Here is an 18,262-nt window from a genome sequence, read left to right on the forward strand (position 1 = left end):
TCTGGACTCATCCATCAGCGGGAACATGCTTCCTGCCTCCAGCGTGTCCAATCCCTTAATAATCTTATATGTTTCAATCAGATCCCCTTTCATTCTTCTAAATTCCAGTGTATACAAGCCCAGTCCTCCAATCTTTCAACATATGACAGTCCTGCCATTCTGGGAATTAACCTTGTGAACCTACGCTGCACTCCCTCAATAGCAAGAATGTCCTTCCTCAAATTTGGAGACCAGAACTGCACACAATACTCCAGGTGGGGTCTCACCAGGGCCCTGTACAGCTGCAAAAGGACCTCTTTACTCCTATACTCAATTCCTCTTGTTATAAAGGCCAGCATGCCATTAGCTTTCTTCACTGCCTGCTGTACCTGCATGCTTGCTTTCATTGGCTGATGTACAAGAACACCTAGATCTCGTTGTACTTCCCCTTTTCCTAACTTGACTCCATTTAGATAGTAATCTGCCTTCCTGTTCCTGCCACCGAAGTGGATAACCTCACATTTATCCACATTAAACTGCATCTGCCATACATTCGCCCACTCTCCTAGCCTGTCCAAGTCACCCTGCATTCTCATAACATCCTCCTGACATTTCACACTGCTACCCAGCTTTGTGTCATCGGCAAATTTGCTAATGTTACTTTTAATCCCTTCATCTAAATCATTAATGTATATTGTAAACAGCTGCGGTCCCAGCACCGAACCTTGCGGTACCCCACTGGTCACAGACTGCCATTCCGAAAGGGACCTGTTAATCGCTACTCTTTGTTTCCTGTCAGCCAGCCAATTTTCAATCCATGTCAGTACTCTGCCCCCAATACCATGTGCCCTAATTTTGCCCACTAATCTCCTATGTGGGACTTTCTCAAAGGCTTTCTGAAAGTCCAGGTACACTACATCCACTGGCTCTCCCTTGTCCATTTTCATAGTTACATCCTCAAAAAATTCCAGAAGATTAGTCAAGCATGATTTTCCCTTCATAAATCCATGCTGACTCGGACTGATCCTTCTACTGCTATCCAAATGTGTCATAATTTCCTCGTTTATAATTGACTCCAGCATTTTTCCCACCACTGACGTCAGGCTAACCGGTCTATAATTCCCTGTTTTCTCTCTCCCTCCTTTCTTGAAAAGTGGGACAACATTAGCCACCCTCCAATCTGCAGGAACTGTTCCTGAATCTATAGAACATTGAAAAATGATTACCAATGCATCCATGATTTCTAGAGCCACCTCCTTAAGTACCCTGGGATGCAGACCATCAGGTCCCGGGGACTTATCAGCCTTCAGACCCAACAGTCTATCCAACACCATTTCTTGCCTAATATAAATTTCCTTCAGTTCATCCATTACCCTAGTTTCTTTGGCCACTATTACATCTGGGAGATCGTTTGTGTCTTCCCTAGTGAAGACAGATCCAAAGTACCTGTTCAACTCATCTGCCATTTCTTTGTTCCCCATAATAAATTCACCCATTTCTGTCTTCAATGGCCCAATTTTGGTCTTAACTATTTTTTTGCTATTCACATACCTAAAGAAGCTTTTACTATCCTCCTTTATATTCTTGGCTAGTTTACCTTCGTACCTCATTTTTTCTTGGCTTATTGCCTTTTTTGTTATCTTCTGTTGCTCTTTAAAAGCTTCCCAGTCCTCCGGTTTCCCGCTCATCTTTACTATGTTATACTTCTTCTCTTTTATTTTTACACTGTCCTTTACTTCCTGCATCAGCCACGGCCTCCCCTTACTCCCCTTAGGATCTTGCTTCCTCTTTGGAATGAACCGATCCTGCACCTTCTGCATTATTCCCAGAAATACCTGCCATTGTTGTTCCACTGTCTTCCCTGCTGGGGTTTTGTTCCATTGAACTTTGGCCAGCTCCTCCCTCATAGCTCCATAGTTCCCTTTGTTCAACTGTAATACTGACACATCCGATTTTCCCTTCTCCTTCTCAAATTGTAGGTTAAAACATATCATATTATGGTCACTACTTCCTAATAGCTCCTTTACCTCGAGGTCCCTGATCAAATCCGGTTCATTGCACAACGCTAAGTCTAGAATTGCCTTCTCCCTGGTAGGCTCCAGTACAAGCTGTTCTAAGAATCCATCTCGGAGGCACTCCACAAACTCCCTTTCTTGGGGTCCAGTACCATCCTGATTCTCCCAGTCTACCTGCATGTTGAAATCCCCCATGACAACTGTATCATTACCTTTGCGACATGCCAATTTTAACTCTTCATTCAACTTATACCCTTCATCCAGACTACTGTTTGGGGGCCTGTAGATAACTCCCATTAGGGTCTTTCTACCCTTAGAATTTCTTAGTTCTATCCATACTGACTCTACATCCCCTGATTCTGTGTCCCCCCTCGCAAGGGACTGAATATCATTCCTCACCAAGAGCCACCCCACCCCCTCTGCCCATCAGTCTGTCCTTTCGATAAGACATACATCCTTGAATATTCATTTCCCAGGCCCTGTCCGCTTGAAGCCATGTCTCTGTTATTCCCACAACATCGTACTTGCCAATTTCCAACTGAGCCTCAAGCTCATCTACTTTATTCCTTATACTTCGTGCATTCATATATAATACTTTTAATTCGGTACTCCCCTCACCTTTCATATCAATTCCTATTTCACTTGGCCATACTATATGATATCTTCTTGAACTTCCTGCTCCATTGATTCTGTTGTCCTTTTTAACTCTTCCTATTTTCACTTTCCCTTTAACTCCATCTTTATATTTCCAGTTCATCCCCTCCCCCCCACTACTTAGTTTAAACTCAACCGTCTTGCAGTGGCAAACCTGTCTGCCAGAATGCTGGTCCCCCGCCTATTAAGGTGCAACCCGTCCCATTTGTACAATTCATCCCTACCCCAAAACATACCCCAGTGGTCCAAGAATGTAAATCCTTGCTTCCTGCACCAGTTCCTCAGCCACACATTCAGATCCATTATCTCTCTGTTCCTGCCCTCTCCAGCACGAGGAACTGGAAGCAAACCAGAGATAACCACCCTGGAAGTCCTGCTTTTCAGCCTTCTTCCAAATTCTCTGAAGTCCCACTGCAGAATGTCCTTCCTCTTCTCCCAATGTCATTTGTGCCGACATGCACTACCACTTCCGGCTGTTCACCTTCACCCTTGAGGATTCTCTGAAATCGGTCGGTGATGTCCTGGATCCTAGCACCAGGGAGGCAACACACCATCCTGAAATCTCACCTGTTGCCGCAGAAACCCCTTTCCGTACCTCTTACCATGGAGTCCCCTACTACCACAGCTCTTCCTGATGTCTGACTCCTCGGCTCTGCTTCTGCACCAATTTTCAGCTCGCAGACCTGTCCATCTCTCAGACTGGCAGTATCTTCTGTCCTGACAGCTTCCAAGAGAGTGAACCTGTTTACGAAAGGTACATCCCCTGGGGTCTCCTGTACTTCAAGCATCCTTTCCTTCCTCATCATCGCCCCCTTTCTCTCTTTCAGTATCATCGGTGTAATGACCTCACTGTAGGTCCTGTCCAGAAAACTCTTGTTTTCGCGGATAAACCTGAGGTCATCCAGTTCTTTCTTCAGTGTTGCAACAAGCTCCTTCAGAAGCTGAATCTGGACACACTTTCCACAGCTGTAGCAGCCGGTGGCACCATCAGTGTCCCTGACCTCCCACATCATGCATGTAGCACACTGAATCAGCTTAGCGGTCATGTCTTCACCCTGGCGTAGTCTCCTCCCTCAGCCCCCTCGCCGAAGACTCTCAAGCCAAAGATGGTGGAGGGAGAGAAAGGGTAGAGTGTGAGAGAGAAAGCAGGAAAGGGACAAGGAAAGGGAGAGGAGGGATGGAGGGGAGGGCAATGAGGGAGGGAGTGGGTAAGAAGGAAGGAAGGGGCAGATAGAGTCCCTTTCTGCCCACTGAAGAGCTTGTTGAGGTCAGCTGCTGGCGTTGCCCCCCTCCCAGCTGTATAAAGAAGTTTCTCTGCATTTCAGGAGGACTGCGCTCCAGACAGAGACACTGCCTGGGGATTTAAACTGCACTGTTTGCAGCTGTCTCTGGGGTTCTGGAGGCCACAGTGGCTGGGTCTCCCACCATAACCTGGGCTTTCTGTTGCAGTATGGAGGAATGTGAGGCACTCTGTACCCGGCTGGCAGTGATGGTCAATGGCCAGTTCAAATGTCTTGGCAGCCCTCAGCATCTGAAGAGTAAATTTGGCAGCGGATACACACTACTGGTCAAAATCCAGGGGGACCATTCCAATCTCCGGACTTTCAAGGACTTCATTGAGTCTACGTTCGAAGGTACAAACAAAGTTGTTCTATCCTCACCTGCAAATGGGGCAGCTTTTCCCTCTCCTGGCTGCCTGTCTTGCCCCATTTTCTTCTGTCTCTCTTGGTCACTCTCTCTGTCTCTCACTCTCCTTCTCTGTCTATAAGACCATAAGACATAGGAGCAGATTTAGGCCATTTGGCCCATCATCTGCCCTGCCATTTGATCTTGGCTATTCCATTCTTCTCTCAATGCCATTCTCCTCTCTTCTCCCTCTCCCCATAATCACTTATAGCCTGACTAATCAAGGACCTATCAACCTTTGCTTTAAATGTACCCATGACTTGGATTCCACAGTTGCATGTGACAACGAATTCAGCAGACTCACTACTCATTGCCTCGAGAAATTCCTCCTCTCTCCATTCTAAAAGGACACCCCTCTATTCTGAGGCTGTGTACCTTAGTCCTATACTCCCCCACCATAGGAAACATCCTCTCCACATCCACTCAATCAAGGCCTTTCACCATTTGATAGGTTTCAATGAAGTTACCCCTCATTCTTCTGAATTCTAGTGAATACAGGCCCAGAGCCACCAGATGTTCTTCGTATGACAAGCCATTCAATCCTGGAATCATTTCTGTGAACCTCCTTTGAACCCTCTCCAGTTTCAGCACATCCTTTCTAAGATATGGAGCCATATGTGCTCACAATTCTCCAAGTGAGGCCTTACCAGGGCTTTATAAAGTCTCAAACATTACATCCTTGCTTTTATATTCTAGTCCTCTTGAAATGAATGCTAACATTGCATTTGCCTCCCTCACCATAGACTCAACCTACAAATTAACCTTTAGGGAGTTGTTCACAAAGACTCCCAAGTCACTTTGCACCTCAGATTTTTGTATCTTCTCTCCATTTAGAAAATAGCCTACCATTTTCTTACTTTAACCAAAGTACATGACCATACACTTCCCAACACGGTATTCCATCTGCCATTTCTTTGCCTGTTATCCTAATCTGTCTAAATCGTTAGGAAGCCTCTCTACTTCCTGAAAACTACCTGCCACTCTGCCTTTCTTCATACTGTCTGCAATCTTTGCAACAAGACCATCAATTCCATCATCCAAATCATTGACATGTAAAAAGAATCAGTCCCAACACAGATCCTTGTAGAACACCACAAGTCACCGGTAGCCAATCTGAAAAGGCTCCCTTTATTCCAACTCTTTGCCTCCTGTCAATCAGCCACTGCTTTAGCCATGCTAGAATCTTTCCTGTAATACCATGGGCTCATAACTTAAGCAACCTCATGTGTGTCTCCTTGTCAAAGGCTTTCTGAAAATCCAAGTACACAACATCCACCAATTCCTCTTTGTCCATCCTTCTTGTTATTTCTTCAAAGAATTCCAACGGATTTGTCTGGCAAGATTTTTCCTTGAGGAAACCTTGCTGACAACGGCCTATTTTATCATGTGCCTCCAAGTACCCTGAGACCTCATCTTTAATAATCGACTCCAACATCTTCCCAACCACTGAGATCAGACTAACTGGCCTATAAGTTTCCTTTCTTCTGCCTCTCTCCCTTCTTGAAGAGTGGAGTGACATTTGCAATTTTCCAATATTCCAGAACCATTTCAGAATTTAGTGATTCGTTATTAATGCCCCCACAATCTCTTCAGCCACCTCTTTCAGAACCCTGGGGTGTCCACCATCTAGTCCAGGTGACTTATCTACCTTCAGACTTTTCAGTTTTCTCCCTAGTGATGGCAACTTCACACACTTCTGACCCCTGACACTCTCGAACTTCCACTATACTGCTAGTGTCTTCCACAGTGAAGACTGATGTAAAATACTTATTCAGCTTGTCCACCATTTCATTGACCCCCATTACTACCTCTCCAGCATCAATTTCTAGCAGTCTGATATCTACTCTTGCCTGTCTTTTACATTTTATGCATCTGAAGAAACTGTTGGTATCCTCCCAAAAAGAAGGCCTTTTTATCCTTGCAGTTTCTGAACTCTGCCCACAGGGATTCTACATCTTCTGATCCTGTGTCACCTCTTTCCAAGGATTTGATTTCATTTTTTACCAACAGAGCCACTACATCCCCTCTGCCTACCTGCCTGTCCTTCCCATACAATGTGTATCCTTGAATGTTAAGCTCTCAACTACAATCTTCTTTCAGCCACAAATTAGAGATGCCCACAACAACACACCTGCCAATCTCTAATCTATCTGTATACTGTGCATTCAAATATAACACTTTTAGTCCTATGTTCGTCACCATTTTCAGTTTTGTCCCCATGTTACACTGCATCTCATCCCACTGACTGCAACTTTGCCCTATCATCTGCCTGTCCTTCATGATAGTCTCACTACATACTGCATCTAAATACCAACTGCCCCATACTCAACCCCATCACTCTGCTTCCATCCTCTTGCCAAATTAGTTTAAACCCTCCCTATTAGCTCGAGCAAACTTGCCCGCAGGGATAGTAGTCTTCGTCTGGTTCGTCATGCCCTCTTCAGAGAAATCCCAATCTGAAAGCCTGTCTCCTGCACCACTTCCTCAGCCACTCATTCATCTGTTCCTGCCCTGACTAGCACGTGGTACTGGGACTAATCCAGAGGTGACTATCTTGCTGGCCCCGCTCTTCAGCTTCTTCCCTAACTCCCTACACACTGAGCAGAAGCTCTTTCTCCTTTCTACCCCTGTCACTGGTACCGAAGTGCACGACGACCTCTGGCTGCTCACCCTCCCTCTTGAAAATCTTCTGCAGCTTCTCTGAGGTGTCTCTCTCTCTCTCGATCCCTATGACACATCATGCTAGCTGGAATGTGCTAAATCCTGCCTAACAAATATGAAACTGCAAGGGGCCATCGCAGAGCTATCGAGAGGTTTGGTGATGTTGCTCCATTACCACCAGGGCCTCGGCCAGTCACTGTCGCTGGTCCCCATGTCAGGTCCTGGCTGCTGATGTCCACCTCTGTTCCTCAGGTAGCCTCATCAAGGACGAGCACCAGGGGATGCTGCACTATCACCTGACTAGCAAACGGCTCACTTGGGCACAGGTAGGCAAGACGTCAGCTCCCATCATGATTCGCCCTTCTGTTGTTCGGGGGTGTGGGCACTTCCCCACCTAACTCAGCTCAGACAGCGGTCCTTCCCCATCAAACTTGTGCGGTGGCTGCACCAGGCTTCCGTACAGCCAGGGGTGAGGATAATACATTCAAAGCTCAAAGTCCCCATATACAGCCCTGAGATTCATTTTCCTGCGGGCATTCACAGTAAATGCAAGAAACACAATAGAATCAATGGAAGACCATACCAAACAGGACAGACAAACAATCAGCATACAAAAGACAACAAACTGTGCAAATACAAAAAGAGAGAAAATAATAACACTACATAAATAAGCAGTAAATATCGACAACATGAGATTCTTTGAAAGTGAGTCCGTAGGTTGTGGGAACTGTTCAGTGATTGAGAGGCAGTAACTGTTCTGAACCTGGTGGAGTAGGTCCTGAGGCTCCTACACTGCCTTCCTGAAGGCAGGAGCGAGAAGAGAGTATGTCCTGGGTGGTGGGGGTCCCTGATGATTGATCACAAACTAGAGAAAATCTGCAGATGCTGGAAATCCAAGCAACACACACAAAATGCTGGAGGAACTCAGCAGGCCAGGCAGCATAGAGTACAGTTGATGATGGATGCTGCTTTCCTGCGACAACGCTCTGTGTAGATGTGCTCAGTGGTGGAGCGTGCTCTACCTGTGATGGACTGGGTCGCATCCACTACCTTTTGTAGGCTGTGCTGGAAGGAAAACAAGTTTTGGGCAGGCCAGAGAGCATTTTTCACCAAGCTGATGACCACCCATTTGCACTTAATGTATATCTTGGTGTGTGTCCTTGAGAACAGGCCATAATCAGAGAGTCCTGTGGTACACAGCTGTTTTGGGATGAACTGGGACATGGGCACTTTCATCCATCTCCACATCTTCTTTGTAAATCCACAGACTGCAAAGAGGTGGCCGACCATCTGTCTTCACCATAGCCGTCCCAGCAGCAGAGTGGGTTAGGGACGATGGTTTGTCTGTACAGGAAGGAAGTCCATGCAGATTGGGCTCATTGGCTGTAGTTGACAGCTCATCTTGGAAAAGGAAAACTCTGATCTCAAACCTCTGCTAACCTCTACGTATACCCACTCATGGGGAAGGCTTTGGGAGTTAAGCCTGAGGAAAAATCCAGAGCTGGGGCCCCTAAGGCAGTCCTATTTTGAGTTCAGCTCTGACTGGCAACTCCTGTGATGTCTGAATCGGTGTCTGCTGTTCCTGTGGGTTCTTCAGCTGCATGGAGAGGGGAGCCTGGTGCACGGGCCACAGCTTGTACTGCCCTGACTTGCACACAGCTAGGATATAACATCCATGGTTGACCCCAGTCAACAGAGGGCCAACAGGAAGGATGTGACAAGGAGGGGCCTTCTTCTCACAGTCAGGAGCAAGGGTCAGTCTAGCCCTGAGTCCAGGCTGGGTAGGGGTTTATCACAAGATACCCATCAGTTACTGGGCTGGGTTGATGGGTAGGTCCCATTGCAGGGAGACAGTGATGGCGCAGATTGGTTACAATACTTGCTTTGCTGTGCAGATCTGACCCATGGTAGTGAGTGGTCCCGGTAGCATGACACTATTACAGCTTGGCCCGTTCTGAAGTTCAGAGATCAATTCCAATGCCATCTGTAAAGAGTTTGTATGTCCTCCACGTGACTATGTGTGGGTTTCGTCCAGGTGCTCCGTATTCCTCATACATTCCAAAGACAAACGGGTTAGTAGGTTAATTGTCCTATGATTAGGCTAGGGTTAAATCTGCGGGTCTATCCCATGCTGTATCTCAAAGTAAATAAATAGATAACTAGACAGATAACCAAATAAGCAAACAAACCAGCTTTGTGTTGTGTGCAGATCCTCGGCACGTTGGAAGGAGCTCGGGAGAAGTACAGCATCAAGAATTACTCAGTCAGCCAGATCTCCCTGGAGCAGGTATTTCTTGGCTTTGCCCAATTCCAAACCCACAGAGACCAGTGACGGAGTCCACACTGATCATCCTGAACATCCCAACAGCTCCAGCAGCCCTAGTGGGGACAAGGACTTGACTAATGAAGACTTTTATACACAACAGGAGTTCAGGATGGAGAGATGGGGGGGTGTCTAAATGAAATATCCAGAGTAAAGTTAATACTTAACTTGAAAGGTCTACGATGTGCTGGGGCCAGCAGGACATTGCTATTTAGTCCCTTGTGTCTGTTCCTTGCTCAGGAAGGTCACGGCTAAGAGAAGATGTGCTGCCATTGAGAGGGTCGAGGGTAGGTTCACAGGAATTATTCTGGGAATGAAAGGGTTAACATATAAGGAGCGTTTAATGGCTTTGGGCCTGTATTCACTGGAGTTTAGAAGAATGAAGTGAGATCTCATTGAAACCTATCAAAAGGCCGAGATAGAGTGGATGTGTGGAGTCTAAGACCAGAGGGCACAGGCTCAGAGATGAGGAGGAATTTCTTTAGTCAGAGGGTGGGGAATCTGGAATTCATTGCCACAGATGGCTGTGGAGGCCAAGTCATCAGGTGTATTTAAGGCAGATGTTATTAGGTTCTTGATTAGTAAGGGTATCAAAAGTTATGGGGAGAGGGCAGGAGAATGGGGTAATATATCAGCCATGATGGAATGGTGGAGCCGAGGCTGAATGGACCAATTCTGCTGCTATGCCTTATGGTCTTTAAAATGCTCCCAGTTCTCCAAATAAGATGAAGTTTGCATTTTGAAACAGTCTGCTGCTGTGCCTTATGGTCTTTAAAATGCTCCCAATTCTCCAAATAAGATGAAGTTTGCATTTTGAAACAGTCAGCTGTGAATTTTTGCATTTTAAAACCCAGTTAGATGTTGTCAGTGGAGGTGGGACCAGGGACAGCCTGTGCTCTGATTATCACACCATCCTGGGGCTGGTCACGATGTTCTGGGCTGGAGGTATTTGAACATTTTTAAGTGCAATATTAATTCAATGATGCTTTTGGGCTTCAGTACAGGTTGATGTCTGAATTAGATAATGAAGACTCCTCAAACACTTACCTCTGTTTCAGATTTACCTGTACTTTTAGTGTGATCAAGGTGTCCCAGTTCAATTCCGGGCTTTTCTGTAAGAAGTCTGTGGAATGCGTGGGTTTCCTTAGGGTGCTCCGGTTTCCTCCTACACAAAAACATAATTGGTCATTGTAAATTATCATGATTCGGCTGGTGTTAGATCGGTGCACTGCTGGGCAGTGTGGTTTGAAGGGGAGGACTGGGAGGGTCTGCACCGCACTATATCTCTAAATAAATACAAAACAAACACAGATTCCCGCAGCCATGATTCACTCAGTGCGTTAATTGATACATGTGAGAATAATAAAACAATTTAATGTAATTTTCTTTCACATCCAATGTATGAGAAACCTGACAGGCAAGAATCGGCACCAATTTAAGGAAGGAAGAAGGAAACAGAGAATGTCTGTAAAGTGGATGAAAATATAATCTACTAGTTACTGTACTTAAGAAGGAATTGTCAGCCATTGTGGCCGTTCCAGATGTGTTCCTGTGTTCCCAATCTGACTTCTGACGCTTGGCATCCTCACTCACTGAGACAGGCCGGACCAACTCTTTTCTGGATACAGGCACCCCTCGGCCAAAGTGCTAAACTAGAAGGTTGGGGGGGGGGAGATATCCTGGGGGCTCGGATTAATCGGCTTCAAGAGTAATGCAGAGATGGTTGTGTCTTGGTCCCAGTACTGAAGTTTGAAAACTATTGTGCACTACAATGCTGCTGAATGTGTATCTCTGATTTCCTCTGAGAATTGGTGTTTGTTTTTTATTATGCTGAACCTGTGTTTTTAACTGTAAAGGAGTCCATGGGTTACTGAGCAAATTAATTGATCTTTGGTTTAATGGTTTGATTTAAAATCCTATCCAATGGGAATTTTGTTAATTAATTTGATCCAGAAACTGTCAAGTGTAATATCTCAATTGGAAGATTCCTTCTTCAGCCCTTCACCTCCCAGCTTCTTCCTTCATCCCCTCACTTGGTCTCAACCTTTGTACTTTACTCCTTCCCCGCTTCCCCCTCCTCCCTCCCCACAGTCTGGCTTCTTTCCCCCCTTTCAGTCGCAATGAAGGGTACGGCCCAGATCATCAACTGTTTATCCCCCTCCATAGATGTTGCCCGACCTGCTGAGTTCCTCCAGTGTTTTGTAAGAGTTATTCTGGGTGACTAATGGCCTTTGAGGAATCAAATCCATGTTCTTGCCTAATGGAGACCTCACCTGACCTCTGTTCCACTACAATCTCATCAATTCACAAATGAGGAGATCCGAGCAACACACACACTGCTGGAGGATCTCAGCAGGCCAGGCAGCATCTATGGAAAAAAGCACAGTTGACGATTCGGGCCAAAACTCTTTGGCAGGACTAGGGAAAAATAGCCGAGGAGTAGATTTGAAAGGTGGGAGGCGATGGGTGGGCAAGGAAATAATATGAGAGAGAGGGACAAAAGGGATGGGAAACAGTGAAAGGGGGAGCAGTACTGGAAGTTTGAGAAATCGATGTTCATGCCATCAAGAATATAATGTGTTATAAGTGTACTGTCGGGATGAGGCCATGCTTAGAAACAACACCTTATATTCCGTTTGGGTAGCTTCCAACCTGATGACATGAACATCATTTTCTCAAATTTCCAGTGATACCCCCCAACACTCCCCCCTTCACCATTTCCCAACCTTTTTCCTCTCTCATGTTATCTCCTTGCCCGTCCATCGCCTCCCTCTGGTACGCCTCCCACCCCCCTTTCCCTCCATGATCTTCTGTCTCTTTCACCAATCAACTTCCTAGCTCTTTGCCTCATTGCCCCTCCCCTCCAAGTTTCACCCATCACCCTGGTGTTTCTCTCTCCTCCCCCCACCTTTCAAATCTACTCAGCTTTCTCTTTCCAGTCCTGCGCTTTTTTTCCATGGATGCTGCCTGCTGTGCTGAATCTCAGTAATTCCTCTGGAATCGGAGGGCAAACTACAAATCTGGAGAAAAGATCAACAGCCACTAAATGTGGGCTACATCCCATGGCAATCAAACTGAACAATTTTATTTAATTACAAATAATAAACTGTCACCTACTGTTACTTTGCACTTTTGAATATGAAATTCCACTTTTTTATTAAATTGCCTTTCAGTAAAAGCTGAAATTTAACAATTTATAAATCAAATATTCATCTTTTAACTTCTAAACTTTGCCTTGTGTTTTTATATAATTGAATTAATCAAGTTATGATTGTAGACAATCTGCTGTTGTCTGGTTCTGAAGACAGCCAGAGACTTGTCCCCAGAGCAGAAATGTTGAATAGGAGAGGGCATGATTTTAATGTAATGGGGGGTGGATGTCAGAGGTAAGTTTTTTTACAGAGTGGTGGGTGTATGGAACACCCTGCCGGGGTGGTAGTAGATTCAGATACATTAGGGAAATCTAAGAAACTCATAGATAGGCCCATGGACGATAGCAAAATGGAGGGCTGTGCAGGAGGGAAGGGCTTGGATTGATCTTGGAGCAGGTTAGAAGGTTGGCATAACTTTAAATGCAACTAAATTATATAAAGCACTATCCCAAAGTTGTTAATACGGAACATAAGGAGTACAAGAACAATAACTAGCAGGCTCGATCTAAGGTCGGGGCACACGCCGATAGACTAGGTCTGTTTTAAATAGCCTGAAGTAAGTGCCAGGACACACACCGGTAGACTGGGTCTGTATTGAACGGGATTGTAATGAGTATGAGAACCCCTGACTGCCAGACTCAATTTAATATGGGGACGCGCACACGTAGACTGGGTCTGTATTGAACGGGATTGTAATGAGTATGAGAACCCCTGACTGCCAGACTCAATTTAATATGGGGACGCGCACACGTAGACTGGGTCTGCTTTGAAGGTGATTATAATTAGTACCAGGACCCTAACCGGTCTGATGCCTGGACACATGGGGACGCGTTCAAGGGAATTGTAAGTAATTCCAGGACCCTTGCCAACGGACTTGGTCTAAAGGCTGATTTATACTTGTCCGTCGCATCTACGCCGTAGGTATCGCGTACCTACGCTGTACCCTACACCAAAGGGTGATGTGCACCTCTCCAGAAGTCACTCAGGCGTCGCAGCGACGCATTTCCTCCTACGCATTTTCGGTTGCTTCTCCGCCATGTTTGTAGGCTGTGCGTACACCGATACGAAAGGGATGAACCAAATCGTCAAATCTACCTGCCGACATGCGAAAATGTTTGAAGTGCATTTCCTCGTCCATGTCCCTCATGAAGAAACTCAACACAGAAACCCCACCGCCAACTAGCGTTATGGCGTAGAGCGACGCATAGTGAAAATCAGCGCCTGTACGCACAACTATAAATCAGCCTTCATTAAGAGACGTGCACAGGTAGACTAGATTTTCTGCAACACCCTCAAAATACTTGAACACAGCAGGTCAGGCAGCATCTACGGAAGAGTAAACAGTTGGGCAGCTTTCATCAGAACTGGGAAACAGGGAAGAAAGGGCGAGGGACTGAAGGAAGTTAATAGGTGAAATGTGAGACCCATAATCACAGGAATTGTAAGGAGTATCTGACCAATTTCGTTAGTTGTCGGAATACATGATCTATTTTTAAAAGCGACAAATGGGAGCGCCGGGACAATCGATCACCAGCAGCCCCACAGGACAAAAATTGTGCTTCCGAAATCTCTTGATATCGATTCCGCACAGACAAAGCTCAAAGCCTCACCCGTGTGCCACTCACAGCAGAAACCCTTTTACTGAACACGCTGCAGAGCCGCGGTCTGGCCGGGAGCACGACACCGTAAACTTAGGGTGAGCACCGGACACACTCGCGGCCGAACCTCTCCACCCGTGTAACGGTGAGGGTTCATAAAGCGACGGGAATATTTACGAGGAAAATACGCTGGATTTACCGGCGAGCACGGAAAGTGAATAAACGATACAAATTGTCGCACAGAATTTCGGGATGTTAACTCGCGCGTCTCCGTCAGACGCGCCAACAGGGGGCGCGGCATAGAGTCTCTACACTCGGACTGCGACATATTACAAATTGCGCGAAACATCATAACGAAATATTACAAGTACTGCGAAATGTTGCAAACTATTGACAGCGAAATATGCCGGTGCTAGAGCACTCAAGTTATTGCAAGATTTTTGCTCAGCAGACCTCGGACCGAAGTGGTCTTAAACTTTGATCAGTAAATAGTGTGAGTCATTACGATTGTCTGATCAAAGCTGGCAACTTTAACACGACCCTTACAGGCTGCCCTTCTGCCCAAGTTTCAGGTGCGCAGGTGATCAAGGATCTTTCCAATGTGACCGTTCGGTTAAACGGATGAGAGGTGCTAGACGCCGATGATGTCGGTACCGCCTGCGAGGTGTGAGACAAGTAGGTGATAGAACTTTCTACAGGGACACAATTGAGAGCATCCTGACTGACTGCATCACTGCCCGATATGGGAACTGTACTTCCCTTAATGGCAGGACTCTGTAGAGAGTGGTGTGGATAGCCCAGCACATCTGTAAGAACATACAGCACAGTACAGGTCCTTCGGCCCACAACGTTGTGCCGACCCTTAAACCCGGCCTCCCATATAACCCCTCCACCTTAAATTCCTCCATATACCTGTCTAGTAGTCTCTTAAATTTCACTAGTGTATCTGCCTCCACCACTGACTCAGGCAGTGCATTCCACGCACCAACCACTCTCTGAGTAAAAAACCATCCTCTAATATCCCCCTTGAACTTTGCACCCCCTTACCTTAAAGCCATGTTCTCTCGTATTGAGCAGTGGTGCCCTGGGGAAGAGGCGCTGTCTGTCCACTCTATCTATTCCTCTTAATATCTTGTATACTTCTATCATGTCTCCTCTCATCCTCCTTCTCTCCAAAGAGTAAAGCCCTAGCTCCCTTAATCTCTGATCATAATGCATACTCTCTAAACCAGGCAACATCCTGGTAAATCTCCTCTGTACCCTTTCCAATGCTTCCACATCCTTCCTATAGTGAGGCAACCAGAACTGGACACAGTACTCCAAGTGTGGCCTAACTGGAGTTTTATAGAGCTGCATCATTACATCGCGACTCAAACTCTATTCATCGACTTATGAAAGATAACACTCCATAAGCTTTCTTAGCTACCCTATCTACCGGTGAGGCAACTTTCAGGGATCTGTGGACATGTACCCCCAGATCCCTCTGCTCCACCACACTACCAAGTATCCTGCCATTTACTTTGTACTTTGCCTTGGAGTTTGTCCTTCCAAAGTGTACCACCTCACACTTCTCTGGGTTGAACTCCATCTGCCACTTCTCAGCCCACTTCTGCATCCTATCAATGTCTCTCTGCAATCTTCGACAATCCTCTACACTATCCACACCACCACCAACCTTTGTGTCGTCTAAAAACTTGTCAACCCACCCTTCTACCCCCACATCCAGGTTGTTAATAAAAATCATGAAAAGTAGAGTTCCCAGAACCAATCCTTGTGGGACACCACCAGTCACAACCCTCCAATCTGATTGTACTCCCTCCACCACGACCCTCTGCCTTCTGCAGGCAAGCCAATTCTGAACCCACCTGACCAAACTACCCTGGATCCCATGCCTTCTGACTTTCTGAATAAGCCTACCGTGTGGAACCTTGTCAAATGCCTTACTAAAATCCATCCACTGCACTACCCTCATCTATATGCCTGGTCACCTCCTCAAAGAACTCTATCAGGCTTGTTAGACACGATCTGCCCTTCACAAAGCCATGCTGACTGTCCCTGATCAGACCATGAGACCATGATTCTCTAAATGCCCATAGATTCTATCTCTAAGAATCTTTTTCAACAGCTTTCCCACCACAGACGGAAGGCTCACTGGTCTATAATTATCCAGACTATCCCTACTATCTTTTTTGAACAAGGGGACAACATTTGCCTCCCTCCAATCCTCCGGTACCATTCCCGTGGACAACGAGGACATAAAGATCCTAGCCAGAGGCTCAGCAATCTCTTCCCTCACCTTGTGGAGCAGCCTGGGGAATATTCCGTCAGGCCCCAGGGACTTATCCATCCTAATGTATTTTAACAACTCCCAACACCTCCTCTCCCTTAATATCAACATGTTCCAGAACATCAACCTCACTTATATTGTCCTCACCGTCATCAAGTTCCCTCTCAGTGGTGAATACCGAAGAGAAGTATTCATTGAGGACCTTGCTCACTTCCACAGCCTCCAGGCATATGTTCCCACCTTTATCTCTAATCAGTCCTATCTTCACTCCTGGTGAACCTTTTGTTCTTCACATAATTGAAGAATGGCTTTACCCTACTCGCCAAGGTCTTCTTATGCCCCCCTTTTGCTCTCCTCAGCCCCTTCTTAAGCTTTCTTGTTGTGTAGTTGTGAACTGCCCGTGATTCAGGACATTTACGAAGACAGGTGTGTAAAAAGGGCCCAAAGGATCACTGGGGACCCGAGTCACCCCAACCACAATCTATTCCAGTTGCTACCGTCCTGGAAACGGTACCACAGCATAGAGCCAGGACCAGACAGCCTCCCAACCCACCTGGCCATCAGACTGATGAACTCACTCTGACTTGAGTGTATTCTATTTTACATTGACTGTTCTAGTTACTATAAATTGCTATGATTGCACACTTAGAGGGAGGCATAACGTAGAGATTTTTACTCCTCGTGTATGTGAAGGATATAAGAAATAAAAGTCAAATCAGTTCTTTGGAATGGAAGAATACGAGACTGAGGGACAAGATATAATGAATCAGAAATAATTATTTCCATTAGTGAGGGTTGTGGAGAGCATGTCAGAATGTCGAGGGTCAGAGGACTAAAGCAGTTTGTGGAAGAGTTGTAGGGGAAACTGGGAAAATGTTTCATCCCGTGTGGTGAGGATCTGAAAGCTGTCTCCTGTCTAATCGTTGGTGGGTGAGGACAGTAAGCTGGGGTTGCCCTGGGGAGCATTTGGTAAGCCACCGCTGTATGATTGACATCATCTCATTAGCAGAGGCTAATTGGATGAGGAGTGGCCATACTGCCCGTACCCAAGGGTTACAGCCCATGCACTTCACCACATAACCCCCACAAATGGATATTCTCCCAACAAGGGTATAAAAACTAGTGCACTGGGCAGCTCAGTAATATAGATTTACAGCGCCAGTGACCTGGGGTCAATTCTTGCCGCTCTCTGTAGGGAGTTAGTACATTCTCTCCACGACCCTGTGAATTTCCTCTGGGTGATCCACAGTCTGAAGGCCCATGGCATGCGTGTCCTCGTCAGATGAGGTATCGAGTGCAACAGTTAGGGCGTCATGTTACAGATGTAACAACATAAAAGCCAAAGAGCGGGCAGATAATGGAGCAAAAATTTGTGGGATGTGAGAGGACTGGGAAGCTTTTAAAAACCAACAGAAGGCAACTAAAAAAGTCATAAAGAAGGAAAAGATGGAATACAAAAGTAAGCTAGCCAATAATATGAAAGAGGATACCAAAAGTTTCTTCAGATACATGAAGTGTAAAAGAGGCGAGAGTGGCTATCAGACCACTGGAAAACAATGCTGGAGATGAAATATACAAATTGCCTAATTCTGCTCCTATATCTGATGTACAGGAGACAGGTTCAGGCTGCCGCCAGCACATCCTTGGACTGTTGGTCGTTGACACAAATACAACATTTCACTGTCTTGATGTTCAGATGTACACTACAATAAAACTCATGTAATATTATGTTGATGTAAACCTCAGTGTTGCAATGACTTCATGTATTGTGTTTGAACAATCTCTCTGACCCCCTCCCCCACCAACCATCAGCCAGGAGGCAGCAGAGCATTAGGAGGAACCGTTAGGGTGGGAGGCAGCTTTCTCTCCCAGGTTGTGAGACCACTGAGCTCCCTGCCACCGCCCAG

General features: G+C 46.1%; 1 protein-coding gene and 1 non-coding gene across 2 annotated transcripts in view; one reads left to right on the top strand and one right to left on the bottom strand.

Moving 5' to 3' along the window:
- abca3b (ATP-binding cassette, sub-family A (ABC1), member 3b) overlaps positions 1-12,500 on the top strand; it is a 207,142-nt gene extending 194,642 nt beyond the window's left edge. The window contains exons 30-32 of the mRNA XM_073060010.1: positions 4,098-4,282; positions 7,248-7,321; positions 9,205-12,500. Coding sequence (XP_072916111.1) covers positions 4,098-4,282; positions 7,248-7,321; positions 9,205-9,327 — 382 coding nt within the window. The 3' untranslated portion in view covers positions 9,328-12,500. The remainder of the gene's footprint in view (positions 1-4,097; positions 4,283-7,247; positions 7,322-9,204) is intronic.
- Positions 12,501-13,977: 1,477 nt separating this feature from the next.
- On the bottom strand, positions 13,978-14,111 carry LOC140736407 (U11 spliceosomal RNA). The gene has a single exon (XR_012100940.1). It is a non-coding gene; the product is annotated as a U11 spliceosomal RNA (small nuclear RNA).
- Positions 14,112-18,262: the final 4,151 nt, after the last annotated feature.

This window comes from Hemitrygon akajei, chromosome 11 (genome assembly GCF_048418815.1).
Source record: "Hemitrygon akajei chromosome 11, sHemAka1.3, whole genome shotgun sequence".
Classification (NCBI taxonomy): domain Eukaryota; kingdom Metazoa; phylum Chordata; class Chondrichthyes; order Myliobatiformes; family Dasyatidae; genus Hemitrygon; species Hemitrygon akajei.